Here is a 15,052-nt window from a genome sequence, read left to right as displayed (position 1 = left end):
ACGGAGTCTCGCTCTCTCACCTAGGCTGGAGTGCAGTGGCACGATCTTGGCTCACTGCAACCTCTGCCTCCCGGGTTCAAGTGATTCTTCTGCCTCAGCCTCCTGAGTAGCTGGGATTATAGGCACATGCCACCACACCCGGCTAATTTTTGTATTTTTAGTAGAGACGGGGTTTCATCATGTTGGCCAGGATGGTCTCGATCTCCTGACCTCGTGATGCACCCGCCTTGGCTTCCCGAAGTGCTGGGATTACAGACGTGAGCCACCGCGCTCAGCCTGAAGTTTTCTTAAAGATAAGCCAAATGGGTGACTATAATTGTATGGGACCCTATTTTCTCAGTAGTCCAGAAGAAATACAATAAGTTGGAAGTGAATTTTAATTGATGAAAAGTCACTCTTTCCTTGATTATTCTGAATGTGCTTTCTTTCTTTTTTTGAGATAGAGTTTTGCTCTTTTTGCTTAGGCTGGAGTACAGTGGTGTGATCTCGGCTTACCACAACCTCCGCCTCCCAGGTTCAATGGATTCTCCTGCCTCAGCCTCCCAAGTAGCTGGGATTGCAGGCGTGTACCACCACACCCAGCTAATTTTGTATTTTTAGTAGAGACGGGGTTTCACCATGTGGGCCAGGCTTGTCTTGAACTCCTGACCTCCAGTAATCCATCCACCTTGACCTCCCAAAGTGCTGTGATTATAGGCGTGAGCCACCACACCTGACCTGAATGTGCTTTCAATTTGATTTTTGTATTAGAAAATAAATTCATCATCCTAAAATTTTCACAAGTATACTTCAAATAAGGAACTTCATGGTAAAATATTAACAGTTTTGATCCTTGGTGTCTGATCTGCCCATTAAATAGTATGTTCCCTTGAGAACACTTGTGCTTCTTCAGTCTGACTTTAATGTTTTGATTGATTCTGAATCCATTTTCTGGGACTAATTATTGATGCCATGTTTTTAGCAGGCATTTTGGAAAAGTTTTTTTGCTTTAAAAACTTTCAGAAACTCAGTTAGAATGACTTAAAAGGTCTGCAACAAATAGTGTTGCTATTATCCAAGCTTTGAGGCATATATGCCAACAAAAATCCCTATTGTCAACATGTTTATAGTTTAACAGACTCTTGGGTATAAGAATCTAGAAAATATGCTCATTGCTCTTAATAGAATAACTAAAGTACCTTTTCTTCCCTTTTTCATTTATCTCTTTGTAAACACCTTGAGAAGTAGATGATCCTGAAAACAGTAGAGTAGAAAGGTCTTGGGCCTGGCAACCAGGGGATGCAGATTTCAGTACCCCTTTCTTTTCTTCTTTTTCTTTTTATTATGATTATGATTATTATTTTTTTTTTTTTGAGATGGGATCTCACTTTGTCATCCAGGCAGGAGTGCAGTTGTGTGACCATGGCTCACTGGAGCTTCAATTTCCCAGGCTTAAGTGATTCTCCCACCTCAGCCCCCTGAGAAGCTGGGACTACAGGCATGTGGCACCACATTTGGCTAATTTCTTTTTTTTTTTGGTAGAGATGGGGTTTTGCCACGTTGCCCAGGCTGATCTTGAATTCCTGGGTTAAAGAGATCCTTTTGCCTTGGCCTCCCAAAGTACTGGGATGACATTGTGTTTGGCTTCAGTGCCCCTTTTAATGCTTGCTCTTTCACTCTTTCACAGTTGGCCCCTCTGACCTCAGTTTTCACACTTAAATAATGTGTTTGGACTAACTGGTGTGTTCTTTTTTTTCCTTTCTAGCTCAAATTTTGTGGTTTACAGTGTCAATTCTCTATTAGCATTGAAACAAAGGGCTTTAGGTGTCAAGTGTAAAGACTTTTTTTTGTATTTTTAGTGGGATGGGAGAGCACCAGAGGGCCTTAAGAAGGGAGGAATATAATCTGTTTTAAGTCAAGAAAGGTGAAAAGATATCAGAGGTGCAAGTAAGGAGGTCAGGGGGAGACAATCCAGGTGAGGGAGGAGTAGTCTGGAACTCTGTGGTACCAAGGAGCTGGATCCTCATATGTTCCAAAGCCAGCTCTGAGTGGAGGTGGGTGGGGGAGGGGAGAGCAGCAAGAAGCTTTCAAAGTGACCGCAGTTCTTCTGTGCTGTTCTCTCTTCTCTTCTCTTCTCTTCTCTTCTCTTCTCTTCTCTTCTCTTCNTGTGCTGTTCTCTCTTCTCTTCTCTTCTCTTCTCTTCTCTTCTCTTCTCTTCTCTTCTCTTCCTTCCTTCCTTCTTTCCTTTTCCTTTTCCTTTCCTCTTTCTTTCCTTTCCTTTCTTTCCTTTCCTCTTTCTTTCTCTCTTCCCCCAACAATGGGAAGATGGAATTGCTGTTTTCTGAGGTTGGGATGATTGCACAATGGCAGGTTTGGGGGAGGGAGGAATGGGGGTGTCAATATCAGGAAGTTACCTTAGCCTGAATGTGCTAACTTTGAGATGCCAATTAGACCTTCGAGTGGGTCTCCAATTGTTAAATGAACAGTTGGTTAATATAAGTGATGTTCAGGGGAAAGGTTGGGGTTGAAGATTTAACTTTGGGATGGACTGTAAATATTAATTAACTGTAAGAAAGTCCTTCATATTCTAATAACATAACCAAAAAGAATAGTGAATAGAAGTGTTGGTCATCTCCCACCCACAAACCAGTCAGCAGTGTTTACCTTTTTCTGTATAATTCATGCTGTCTCCCCATCATCCATTATTATTTGCTCTTAGATTGTTTTTTCCTTTTTAAAATCCCATTTTCTCTCATTTCCTTTGTACGCCTTTTATGTTAGAATAATTCCAAGGCCATTGGAGTGTCTGGCACAGTTTCAGGAATATGACGGTCATTCTCATTTTGGCCTTTCCTCCCTATTTTCTTTGTTTCTGGCTGCAGGAATTTTTTCATCATTAAAACATTTTAACTGGGTTGCTTGAACACTTTCCAGTTTTGTGAGGGCATAAAGTAAGTTGCTTTTTCTGTGAGGTTTGGGAGAATGTGGTTACAAAGAGCAATATAATCATAAGGCAGATGACAATGATTCATTCAATTCATTCTCCCTGTTGTTCTGTCTAGTTCATTTAGCATTTATAGATACTTTTCTTTGTTCTGAACAATTTCCTTTTTTGTGTGAGACAGGGTCTTCCTCTCTTGCCCAGGCTGGAGTGCAGTGGCATGATCTGGGCTCACTGCAACCTCTGCCTCTGGTGTCCAAGCGATTCAGCCACCCAAGTAGCTGGGATTACAGGCATGCACCACCATGCCCGGGTAATTTTTGTATTTTTGGTAGAGATGGGGTTTTGCCATGTTGGTCAGGCTGGTCTCGAATTCCTGACCTTGTAATCTGTCCGCCTTGGCCTCCCAAAGTGCTGGGATTACAGGTGTGAGCCACTGTGCCCTAATTTATTTTTTAATTGATGTATTGTAATTGTACATATTTATCGGGTACATTTTGACATGTTGATACATATATGTCATACAGTAATCAAATCAAGGTAGTTGGCTATTCATTACCTCATGGATTTATCATCTTTTTCTTTCTTTTCTTTTTTTTTTTCTTTTTTTTAAAGAGACAGAGTCTCACTCTGTCACCCAGGCTGGAGTGCAGTGGCGCAGTCGTAACTCACTGCAGCCTTGAACTCCTAGGCTCAAGAGATCCTCCTGCCTCTGCCTCCCAAGAAGCCAGCTAATTAGCATGTCCAGCTAATATCTTTGTTTTTTGTTTTGGTTTGGTTTTTGGTTTTTGTAGATGGGGTCTTGCTCTGTTGGCCAGGCTGTATCATTTCTTTGTGTTGAGAATCTTCAAAAGCCTCTCCTCTGGCTGTTTTGTAATATACAATACCTTACTGCTAGCCATCATCACCCTACCATACAGTTGATCACCAGAATTTATTCCTATCTATTTAACTTTTTTTAATGTCAAATTTTCTTTTAGTATTCCCTGATACTATTTTAGATAAAGAAGCAGCACAGTTACAGGCCCTTCTCTTCAGTTCAAGGAATAAAGAGCTAAGGGCAGCCAATATGGTTCTTAGTAAAGGTAATTCTCTTTTCTCCCTAAGAAGATGGCATCCAGAAGAGCTGCTGGCAAAACTTTGTTTCTGTTTTTTTAAAAGTTTATTTATTATTATTATTAAATATTTAGGGCCAGGCACAGTGGCTCATGCCTGTAATCCTAGCACTTTGGGAGGCAGAGGCAGGTGGATCGCAAGGTCAGGAGTTCAAGACCAGCCTGGCCAAGATGGTGAAACCCCGTCTTTAATAAAAAGACAAAAACTAGCCGGGCATGGTGGTGGGTGCCTGTAATTCCAGCTACGAGGGAGGCTGAGGCAGAGAATTGCTTGAACCTGGGAGGTGGAGGTTGCAATGAGCCAAGATCACACCACTGCACTCCAGCCTGGGCAACAGAGCGAGACTCCATCTCAAAAAAAAAAAAAAAAAAAAAAAAAAAAAAAATTTAGACAGGTCTCACTCTTGCCCAAACTGGAGTGCAGTCATGGCTCATAGCTGCCGTCATCCACCGGAGTTCAGGTGATCCTTCTACCTCAGTCTCCCAAGCAGCTGGGACTACAAGTTTGCACCACCACACGCTGCTAATATTTCTAATTTTTGTAGAGACAAAGTTTTGCCATGTTGCCCAGGCTGGTCTTGAACTCCTAGCTTCAAGTGATCCGCCTGCCTTGGCCTCTCAAAGTGCTGGGATTACAGGTGTGAGCCACCTCTCCTGGCAGCACTTTGGAGTAGAGACTATGGCACTTTGGGGCTCTATGTTTATGGAGAAAACTTGGAGAAGCCCAGTGAAGAGCAACTTTTTCTTCCTGCCAAAAACTGACCCAGGGTGGTTCACAGTTAGAATGGAGAAGCTAGAATAAAGTCTGTAGGTGGCTAAAGGAAATGAAGAGTCTCAGGACTGCTCAAACTCATTACACCAAACAGAGAGTTAAACCTGGAGACAGAGTCACGTGACACTGCTGTCTCCCTCCCACCTGCCCATAGATAGCTGTGACTTCCCAACCTTGTGTCAAAGGACTACACATTAGGTAGACTTCTACAGAAGGCAAAAGGCCCCGTGCATCCCGGATTACTGCCCTCAAATTGCTCATAAGTAAATTATCTGCTGATCCCTAAACCTTTCAAGATATGTATCTTCCCATAAAAAAGGGCATATCAGCTGTAACTTTTGGTCTGCGACCTAAGTCTAGCTCCTTGTCCATGGAATTGCAGTCTGTTACATTTCACACTGACAATGCCCATACAAGCTTATCTTCCCAGGTGCAGAACAAAGCCAGGAGAGCAGTCATTTCTCTGCCTACCCTGAGACTATATAATGAACTCTTCCTTTACTCCCTTTTGAAATGTTTATCATATCTCTTGTATAGCGGAGTTTACTGGGCACTAGTTAAAATCTCGGGAGAATGTCGCGTTTGCCTCACCACCTGTCCCCTTTAAAACTGCATGCCTTCTCCCCTTTAAAGAAATGGGTAAATCCGAGCCTTCTGCAACCTCTTTGGGAGCACCAGCCACAGAAGATTCTGTGACTTGTGTGTTTTTGGGTGCACCCTCAAACCTCTGGCTCAGTAAACCTCGGTGGATTGAGACTGTTGCCTCAGTCTCTCATTTGGGTTGACATTATTCATTTTAATGAATGAATACATTTGCTGCAGAAAGTGGAATTCTCTCAGTGTTGAGAGAAAATTCTAAGCTTTAGTCAAGAAGTTTCCATATTTACCAGAACCTTCTAGCTTTGATAGAGCACAATCACTGCCAAAATAATGTGTCTTCTGGGCAGCTGGGTACCAGTGCCTGTGGCCTGTAGTATTAGTTACTGCCTGAGGGATGGTGAATGTTATCAGAGAATGGTGGGCTTCATTGACTTGTCTTCTCTCCTCTCCCTCTTACCCACTTCCCGGAGAAACAGGACAGCAGGCACAGCCAGTAACAAGCTGTGGTACGCCTCCCTGGCCCTGGTGACACTCATCATGTATTCCATTGCCACTGGAGGCTTGGTTTTGATGGCAGTGTTTTACACACAGAAAGACGGCTGCATGGAAAACAAAATTCTGCTGGGAGTAAATGGAGGCCTGTGCGTGCTTATTTCATTGGTAGCCATCTCGCCCTGTGTCCAAAATCGTAAGCATGGTTTTTCCATTCTTCCTTATTTATATTTTCCTAAGTGCCTTTGAGCAAACTCAATGGTTTTTTGTTTTTTTTTTTGAATTAGGGTATTCCTTAACTTACTGTGGACGTGTCAGTAGTGGGCAAGGTGGGGCTCCAGTCTCTTCATATCTCACGCTCGAGCCGTGATAGGCAAGCATTTCTCATGTCGAGAAAGACCTGAACTTAACGAAGTCAATGAATAGGAAGATACTGCCTTTGCTAAATAATGTACCACAAGGAGCCTTTAAATGGGAAATGCCTTCCAAGTATATCAAGTCAGTTGTTTATGAGCTTGCCTACAATCTCTGTGTAAAAGTTGAATGAAAGGGCCGCAGAAAGGGTTGGTTCTCGGGTCATCTTTCACTCAAGGCTGTGGGCAGTGTGGTCTGGGAGTCAGGAAGCAGGACATCCCATCCCAGCTCAGCCAGCAGCTGGCCCATGTGCTAACCTTCCTTAGAGCCAGGTTCTTCCTCAGTGAAGTCAGTGGAAACATGTGAGCCTGACCTTGCTCATGGTCATTTCAAAGCCGGAAGGAAGAGACAGTGGCATTTGAAAGTGCTTTAGGAAGTATACATGTGAATTGTCATTTATAAACTACTCTTGGTTTCTTAAGCCAGGATATAGTGTCTTTGGGCTTACAGTGAGATGTCCCTGGTCTGATGTTTTTTTGTGGGTGTCGGACCCTATAGGTGATGAAAATGCGCATGACATTCAGATTCTAGGTAGGAAAATATAGGCGATAAATTTACAGCCCCCTTGAATCCTTTCTAAAATAGTGGTTTAAAAAGGCAACTAGTGGTCGGGTGCGGTGTTTCATGCCTGTAATCCCCACTTTGGGAGGCCAAGGCAGGTGGCAGATCATCTGAGGTCAGGAGTTCAAGACCAGCCTGGCCAACATGGGGAAACCCCGTCTCTACTAAAAATACCCAAAAAAATTAACCAGCTGTGGTGGCGCACGCCTGTAGTCCCTGCTACCTGGTGAGGCCAAGGCAGGAGAATTGCTTGAACCCGGGAGGCAGAGGTTGCAGTTAGCCAAGATCCCCCCACTGCACTCCAGCCTGGGTGACAGAGTGAGACTCTGTGTCAAAAAAGAAGAAGAAGAAGGAAAAAAAAACTAGTCACAAATACTATGTTTTCCTCTACTAAAAATTTTAAGACCATTATTGAAATTGAGAGTATTTGCCTAATCCCTTTAATTGATCAGTTAAGAGTTCCTAGAATAACTTGATATTCTGATTAAAATCTTTGGGTTAAATCTTTATCTTTTGAAATAGGGATAATGTTCTGAAATATTTGGTTTAGTACCATTAGGTGCTAAGGGAAATCTTATTCCCTTGCCAAAGAGCAACATTATAACAGGGTCTGTTTTATGTCTTTATCGGTAATTATAATTTAATAATGATAATTTTGGAAACAAATTTGACCACAAGACTGAGTAAAACTGCATCCTTTTATGTCAGTAAGTGGTCGAAAATTTCATGGGAAAAAAAGAGAGATCCCTTATCACATCCTGGTTACTCTGAAAGATCTGAACCTTTAGTTTACTTGAAATATTATAACTTTCAAAAAATAACAGATGGCTTGTGAAGTTTCAGAGAAAAATGAACACTTATACACTGTTGGTGGGAATGTAAATTAGTTCAACCATAGTGGAAAGCAGTGTGGCAGTTCCTCAGACCTAAAAACAGAACTACCATTAGGCCCAGCAATCTCGTTACTGGGTATATACCCAAAGGAATATAAATGGTTCTCACATAAAGACACAGGCACACGTATGTTCACTGCAACACTATTCACAATAGCAAAGATATGGAATCAACCTAAATGCCCATCAATGGTATACTGAATAAAGAAAATGTGGTACATATACACTATGGAATCTATGGAATACTGTGTAGCCATAAAAAGGTAAGAGATCATGTCCTTTTCAGGAACATGGATGGTGCTGGAAGACATTATCCTTAAAATGAACACAGGAACAGAAAACCAAATACCACATGTTCTTGCTTAAAAGTGGGAGCTAAATGATGAGAACATATGGACACATAGAGGGGAACAACACACACTGGGGCCTATCTATCAGAGGGTGGAGGGTGGGAAGAAGGAGAGGATCAGGAAAGATAACTAATGGGTACTAGACTTAATACCTGGGTGACGAAATAATCTGTACAACAAACCCCCATGATAATTTTCCCCTTACAACAAACCTGCATATACACCCCCAAACCTAAAATAAAAGTTAAAAATAAATGAATCAATAAATAACCTTAAAGCCCTTCTCCCAGTGAATGCTGAGCCCTATAGCCTTCCTCTTTAGCCAAGAGCAATTCTTGTATTCTGTTCCCAAAAGCTTTTTGTCCATTGGCAGGTAAGAGCTTTTTGTCCTGTCATAGATTGTGGTATGTGATGACCTTGTAGAATCCGGAATACATCCCCTGTGAAATCTGGTTTACCGCCTACTCCCCTCCCCAACTAAGCTATGTGGTTTTATCAACAACGACGGTAATTTTTTTTCTGATCTTGGGATTTAAGAACTAATGTTACAAACCTCAGGGAGACTAGTTAGTGTATTTAAGTATAGCCATAGGCTTGATAAAGTATTGGTAGAGAACTTGGCAGAACCTGACATCTTTAAAATAGCAATGTTCAGCTCAGTGTGTAACTTTCTCCCCCTTAATATCTTTTTAGTTTTATCTGAGAAACACACTACATTTTTTTTTCTCTTTTCTTTCCTTTAAAGGTGGATGCTCAAGTTTGAGGACTGTCATGGGGACTGTCAGGTTTTTTAGGCATATGCTTTCTTTTTCTTCAAATTAAAACCTGTTGTCTGTCTGTCTCTTGTCATTTTTCAGGACAGCCGCACTCGGGGCTCCTACAATCAGGGGTCATAAGCTGCTATGTCACCTACCTCACCTTCTCAGCTCTGTCCAGCAAACCTGCAGAAGTAGGTAAGCCAGCCTGTTAGGGGGCTTGTGTTTGCGGTGTGAATATTTTCTTTCATGGAGGAGTGAACTATTGTTTAAATATTGGAGAGGCCATGGAGATAGAGAGCAGAAGGATGGCTACCAGAGGCTGGGAAGGGTTTGGGGGAGGTTTGGGAGGAGGTTGGGATGATTAATGGGTACACAATAAATAGGAAGAATGAATAAGACCTAGTATTTGATAGCACAACAGGGTGACTATAGTCAAATTTAATTGTACATTTAAAAATAACTAAAAGAGTATAATTGGACTGCTTGTAACACAAAGGATCAATGCATGAGGGGATGGATACCCCATTGTAGATGATGTGATGGTTACATATTTCATGCCTGTATTAAAACATCTCATGTGCCACATAAATATGTACACCTACTATGTATCCACAAAAATTAAGTTGAAAAATACATTATTAGAAGTGTACTAAATCACAATAGAGAGATGATCTAGACTTTTTCATCTCTCTTTTAAAGTTAAAAAAGTTTTTAACTTGGGCTATGTAAAGGAAAATTCCCTTTTTCAATTCTTCCTGGTGTGTAGGACAGACAGGAGGAAAGGTTTGGCTGTAGAGTTTGCTTTTAGGCCTAAATAACCTCTTAATTTAGTTGTATTTCTTTTCTTTTCTGACTATAGCAGTGGAACAGAGAGAGTGGAAAGAATGTGGGGGAGTGGGGAGTGGGGAGCAGGATCTGAGCACAGATCCCGTGATTTACTGGCTATGTGACCTCAAACCACTCGTCCTAAATGACATTTATTTACAGAGACAGCCGAACATAGTGATTAGAGCATGAGCTTTGAAGTCGGACTGCCCGGTTTATAGACTGATCCTGCTACTTAAGTAACTTGCAGAAACTTAACTTACCCTCTCTATTACTTTTGTGATGTATAAATGTAAATATATACACACATACATACATATATACATACACATAAGCATATATAAATGTATGTTTGGGTATATTTGAGCTTATATAAATCAAATTAAATAAATGTAGTGTCTAAGAAAATTGAAGTTGTTTCCTCTTAAATTTGGAAAGCTAGTGCAATGATAATTTTGAAAGTTTTAGCATATATACATACTATTTATGGGCTTGTCCTTGTTGCTATTTACAGTGGAAAGTAATGTAAGTAGAGGTCTTAAGTGAGTATTGCCTATCCTGGATTTAATTTTTTTTTTTTTAATATTCTATCTTGACTCAGTAAGTGTACATAAATTTCATCTCTTTAAGACTTTCTTTTATGTCTGTTTATGTATTAATTTCTGGCTTTAACTTACTGGGATTTTAATTTACAATATTTTTTAAATGGCAGGTATCCCTTTAAAACAGAAAAAAAGGCTGAGCATGGTGGCTCATGCCTGTAATCTAAGCACCTTGGGAGGCTGAGGCAGGAAGATTGCTTGCAGCCAGGAGCTGAGACCAGCCTTGGCAACATATGCATCTCTACCAGAAAAAAAAACGAAAAAAAAAACAGAAAAAAAGTTATTTTAAATTTCAAGTGCTCTACATTTTTTAAATTAGCTTAAGAATAAAGATTCTTGAAACCACAGCATACACAGGGAAGTTTATAGCATTAAATGCCTACATCAAAAAAGCAGAAAGATCACAAATTAACAACCTAATGTTGTACCTGGAACTAGAAAATCAAGATGAAACCAAACCCAAAGTTAGCAGAACAAAAGCAATAACAAAGATCAGGGCTGTGTTGAGTTGGCTCATGGTTGTAATCCTAGCACTTCGGGAGGCCGAGGCAGGCAGATTGAAGGAGCCCAGGAGTTTGAGACCAGCCTGGGCAACATGGCGAAACCCTGTCCCTACAAAAAAATACAAAAAAGTATCCAGGCATGCTGGCGCACATCTGTAGTCCCAGCTACTCGGGAGGCTGAGGTGGGAGAATCCCTGGAGCCCCAGAGGTTGAGGCTGCAGTGAACTGTGAGCTCTTATTGCACCACTGCACTCTACCCAGGGCAATAGACAGGGGCTTTGTCTCAAAAAAATGAAATAAGGAACTAAATAAAATACAGACCTCCCCCCACCAAAAAGAAGCCCATGAGAAAAATACAGAGGATCAACAAAACAAAAAAAAGTTGGTTTGTTGAAAAGATAAACAAAATTGATAAGCCCCTACCAAGAAGAGAGAAGACCAAATCAACAAAATTAGAAATGAAAAAGGAAAAATCACAATAATACCACAAAAGTACAAAGATCATTACAGACTATTATGAACATCCTTACTATTATGAATATACTTACAAACTAGAAAACCTAGAGGAAATGGATACATTTCTGGAAAGCAAGAAGGAATAGAAATCCTAAACAGGCCAATGACGAATAGTGACACTGAATCAGTGATTTAAAAAATCTTCCAATAAGAAAAAGCCAGGACCGGATGGAGTCATAGCCAAATCCTACCAAACATATAAGGGAGAACTAATAGCAGTCCTCCTGAAATTGTGCCGAAAAATGGAGGAGGAAAGAACTCTCCCTGACTCATTATACAAGGCCTGATATATCACCCTGATAACCAAAACCAGACAGGGATACAACACAAAAGAAGATTACAGACCAATACCCCTGATGAACATATATGGAAAAATCTTCAACAAAATACTAGCAAACACAATGTAATAGTACATCAGAAGATAATATACCATGATCAAGTGGGCATTATACCATGGATGCAAGAATGGTTCAACATATGCAAATTTATAAATATGATACATCATACATTACATATTACATAAACAGAATTAAAGATGAAAACCATGTGATCATTTCAATAGATGCAGAAAAAGCGTTTGTTAAAATTCAGCATCTTTTTGTGGTAAAAAAAAAACCCTCAATAAAGTAGGAACATAACTTTTGAGAACTGGACCAAGATAAGGGTGCCTACCTTCACCATGCCTATTCACCATAGTACTGGAAGTCCTAGCCAGGACACTCAGGCAAGAGAAAGAAATAAAAGGCATCCAAATTGGAAGAGAGGAAGTCAAATTATCATGTTTGTTGATGATATGATTCTGTATCTAGAAAACCCAAAAGGTTCCACCAAAACACTCTTAGATTTGTATAATGAATTCAATAATATTGAAGTATACAAAATCAACATACAAAAGTTACTAGTGTTTTGGCTGGGTACGTTGACTCACATCTGTAATCCCAGCACTTTGGGAGGGCAAAGTGGGTGGATCATTTGAGGTCAGGAGCTCAAGACCAGCTTGGCCAACATGGTGAAACCCTGTCTCTACTAAAAATATAAAAATTAGTGAGTCCTGGTGGTGCACACATCTGTAATCCCAACTACTTGGGAGGCTGAGACAGGAGAATCACTTGAACCGGGAGGGGGAGGTTGCAGTGAGCCAGGATCACACTACTGCACCCCCGCACCCCAGCCTGGACAACGGAGCAAGACTCTGCCTCAAAAAAAAAAAAAAATTAGTAGTGTTTCTATACACCAGTAATCATCTAGCAGAGAACCAAATGAAGAAGCTGATCCCATTTACAATAGCTACAAAAAATAAAATAACTAAGAATACCTTTAATGAAGGAGGTGAAAGATCTTTACAATGAAAACTGCTAAACACTGATGAAAAACTTAGAGGGAGGGGCCATAAGTAGTGGCACATTCCTGTGATCCCAGCACTTTGGGAGGCCAAGGTGGGAGGATAGCTTGAGGCCAGGAATTTGAGGCCGGCCTGAGCAACATAGCAAAACCCCATCTCCACAAAAAATTTACAAATTAGCTGGGTGTGGTGACATGCACCTGTAGTTCTAGCTACTCATGGGTTTGAGGTGGGAAGATCACCTGAGCCCAGGAGCTTGAGGTTACAGTGATCTATGATCAGGCCACTGTACACCAGACTGGGTGAAAGAACAAGACCACGTCTCAAAAAAAAAAAAAAAAATGCAAGCAAATGGAAAGACATCCCATGCTCATGGATCAGAAGAATAAATATTGTTAAAATGACCATATTGCCTAAAGCAGTCTTACACATTCAGTGCTATCCCTATAAAAATATCAATGATATTTTTCACAGAAAAACAATCCTAAAATGTGTATGGAAACAACAGAGCCAGAATAGCTAAAGCAATCCTGAGCAAAAAGAACAAAGCTTGGAGGAATCACACTTCAAAGCTGGAGGAGTCCCTTCTTCAAATTATGCTACAAAGCTACAGTAAGCAAAATAGCATGGTATTTGCATAAGAATAGATCCATGGAACTGCATAGAGAACCCAGAAGTAAAGCCACATATTTATAGCCATCTGGTCTTTGACAAAGTTGACAAGAACACACACTGGGGAAAGGATACGCTTTTCAATAAGTGGTCCTGGAAAATTTGGATTTCCTTATGCTGAACCCCTACCCTGTCTCTCACCACATACAAAAACCAACAAAAGGTGGATTAAAGACTTACATGTAAGACCTGAAACTATAAAAATACTAGAGGAAAACTCTTCTGGATATTGCTCAAGGCAAAGAATTCATGACTAAGACCTCAAAAGCACAGACAACAAAAACAAAACCAGACAAATGGAACTATATTAATCTAATTAGCTTCTGTACAGCAAAAGAAATAATCAACAGCGTGAACAGACAACCTGCAGAATCAGAGAAAATATTTGCAAACTGTGTCTTACAGGGGAGCAATATGCAGAATTTACAAGGAGCTCAATTCAAAAACAAAAACCACTAAATCCATTAAAAAGTGGTCAAAGGACATGAATAGACATTTCATTTTTTTTCTAAATAAGACATATAAATGGCCAACAGGCATATGAAAAAAATGCTCAACATTGCTAATCATCCGAGAAATGCAAATTAAAACCATAACTAGATGCCATTTCACACCAGTCAGAATGGCTAGTATTAAATAGACAAAAAGTAACAGATGTTGGCAAGGATGTGGAGAAATGGGAACACTTACACTGTTGATGGGAATGTAAATTAGCATAGCTACTATGGGAAACAGTGTGGAGATTTCTCAGAGAACTAAAAATAGAGCTACCATTTGATCCAGCAATCCCACTACTGGGTATCTATGAAAAGGAAAAGAAATCATTATTTCAAAAAGATACCTGCACCTCTGTGTTTATCACAGCACAGTTCACAATAGCAAAGATAAGAAATCACCTTAAGTGTCCATCAATAGATGATTGGATAAAGAAAATGTGATTTGGCCGGGCGCAGTGGCTCACGCTTGTAATCCCAGCACTTTGGGAGGCCGAGGTGGGCGGATCACAAGGTCAGGAGATCGAGACCACGGTGAAACCCCATCTCTACTAAAAATACAAAAAATTAGCCGGGCGCGGTGGCGGGCGCCTGTAGTCCCAGCTACTCAGGAGACTGAGGCAGGAGAATGGCGTGAACCCGGGAGGCAGAGCTTGCAGTGAGCCGAGGTCAAGATCGCGCCACTGCACTCTAGCCTGGGCTACAGAGCGAGACTCTGTCTCAAAAAAAAAAAAAATAACGTGATTTATATATATACAAATATATATATATGTATATATCCACACAATGGAATACTATTCAGCCATAAAAAGAATGAAATCCTGTCTTTTGTAGCAACATGGATGAAACGAAGCCATTATCTTAAGTGAAACAAGCAGACACAGAAAAATACTGCATGTTCTCACTTTTAAGTGGGAGTTAAATAGTGTGTACACATGGACATGAGTGTGGAATGATAGTGAAGTCTCAAACATAGGAAGGAGGGAGGGGATAGATGGTGAGAAATTACTTAATGGGTACAATACACATTATTTGGGTGATAGATACACTAAAAGCCAAGACTTCTCCACTATATGTAGAACTAACACTTGTACCCCATAAATTTATACAAATAATAAAAGATTCCTTAAACCACAGCATACACAGTTATGTTTACTGTTTCAAGTGCAAATACCAGTCATAATTTTAGTCTCCCCGGCCGGGCGCGGTGGCTCAAGCTTGTA

General features: G+C 40.6%; 1 protein-coding gene across 3 annotated transcripts in view; it reads left to right on the top strand.

Moving 5' to 3' along the window:
* The window catches only part of SERINC5 (serine incorporator 5), a 146,786-nt gene that overhangs the window by 83,643 nt on the left and 48,091 nt on the right, over nucleotides 1–15,052 (top strand). For all 3 annotated transcript variants that reach the window (XR_003119906.1, XM_025388616.1, XM_025388615.1), the window contains exons 6-7: nucleotides 5,884–6,095; nucleotides 8,975–9,070. Coding sequence is in view for 2 of the 3 variants with exons in the window: in XM_025388616.1 (XP_025244401.1) it covers nucleotides 5,884–6,095; nucleotides 8,975–9,070 (308 nt within the window). In the remaining variant the exon portion in view is untranslated. The remainder of the gene's footprint in view (nucleotides 1–5,883; nucleotides 6,096–8,974; nucleotides 9,071–15,052) is intronic.

This window comes from Theropithecus gelada, chromosome 6 (assembly GCF_003255815.1).
Source record: "Theropithecus gelada isolate Dixy chromosome 6, Tgel_1.0, whole genome shotgun sequence".
NCBI lineage: Eukaryota > Metazoa > Chordata > Mammalia > Primates > Cercopithecidae > Theropithecus > Theropithecus gelada.
Note: the sequence above shows the minus strand (reverse complement) of the source record. Positions and strands in the feature narration are given on the sequence as shown.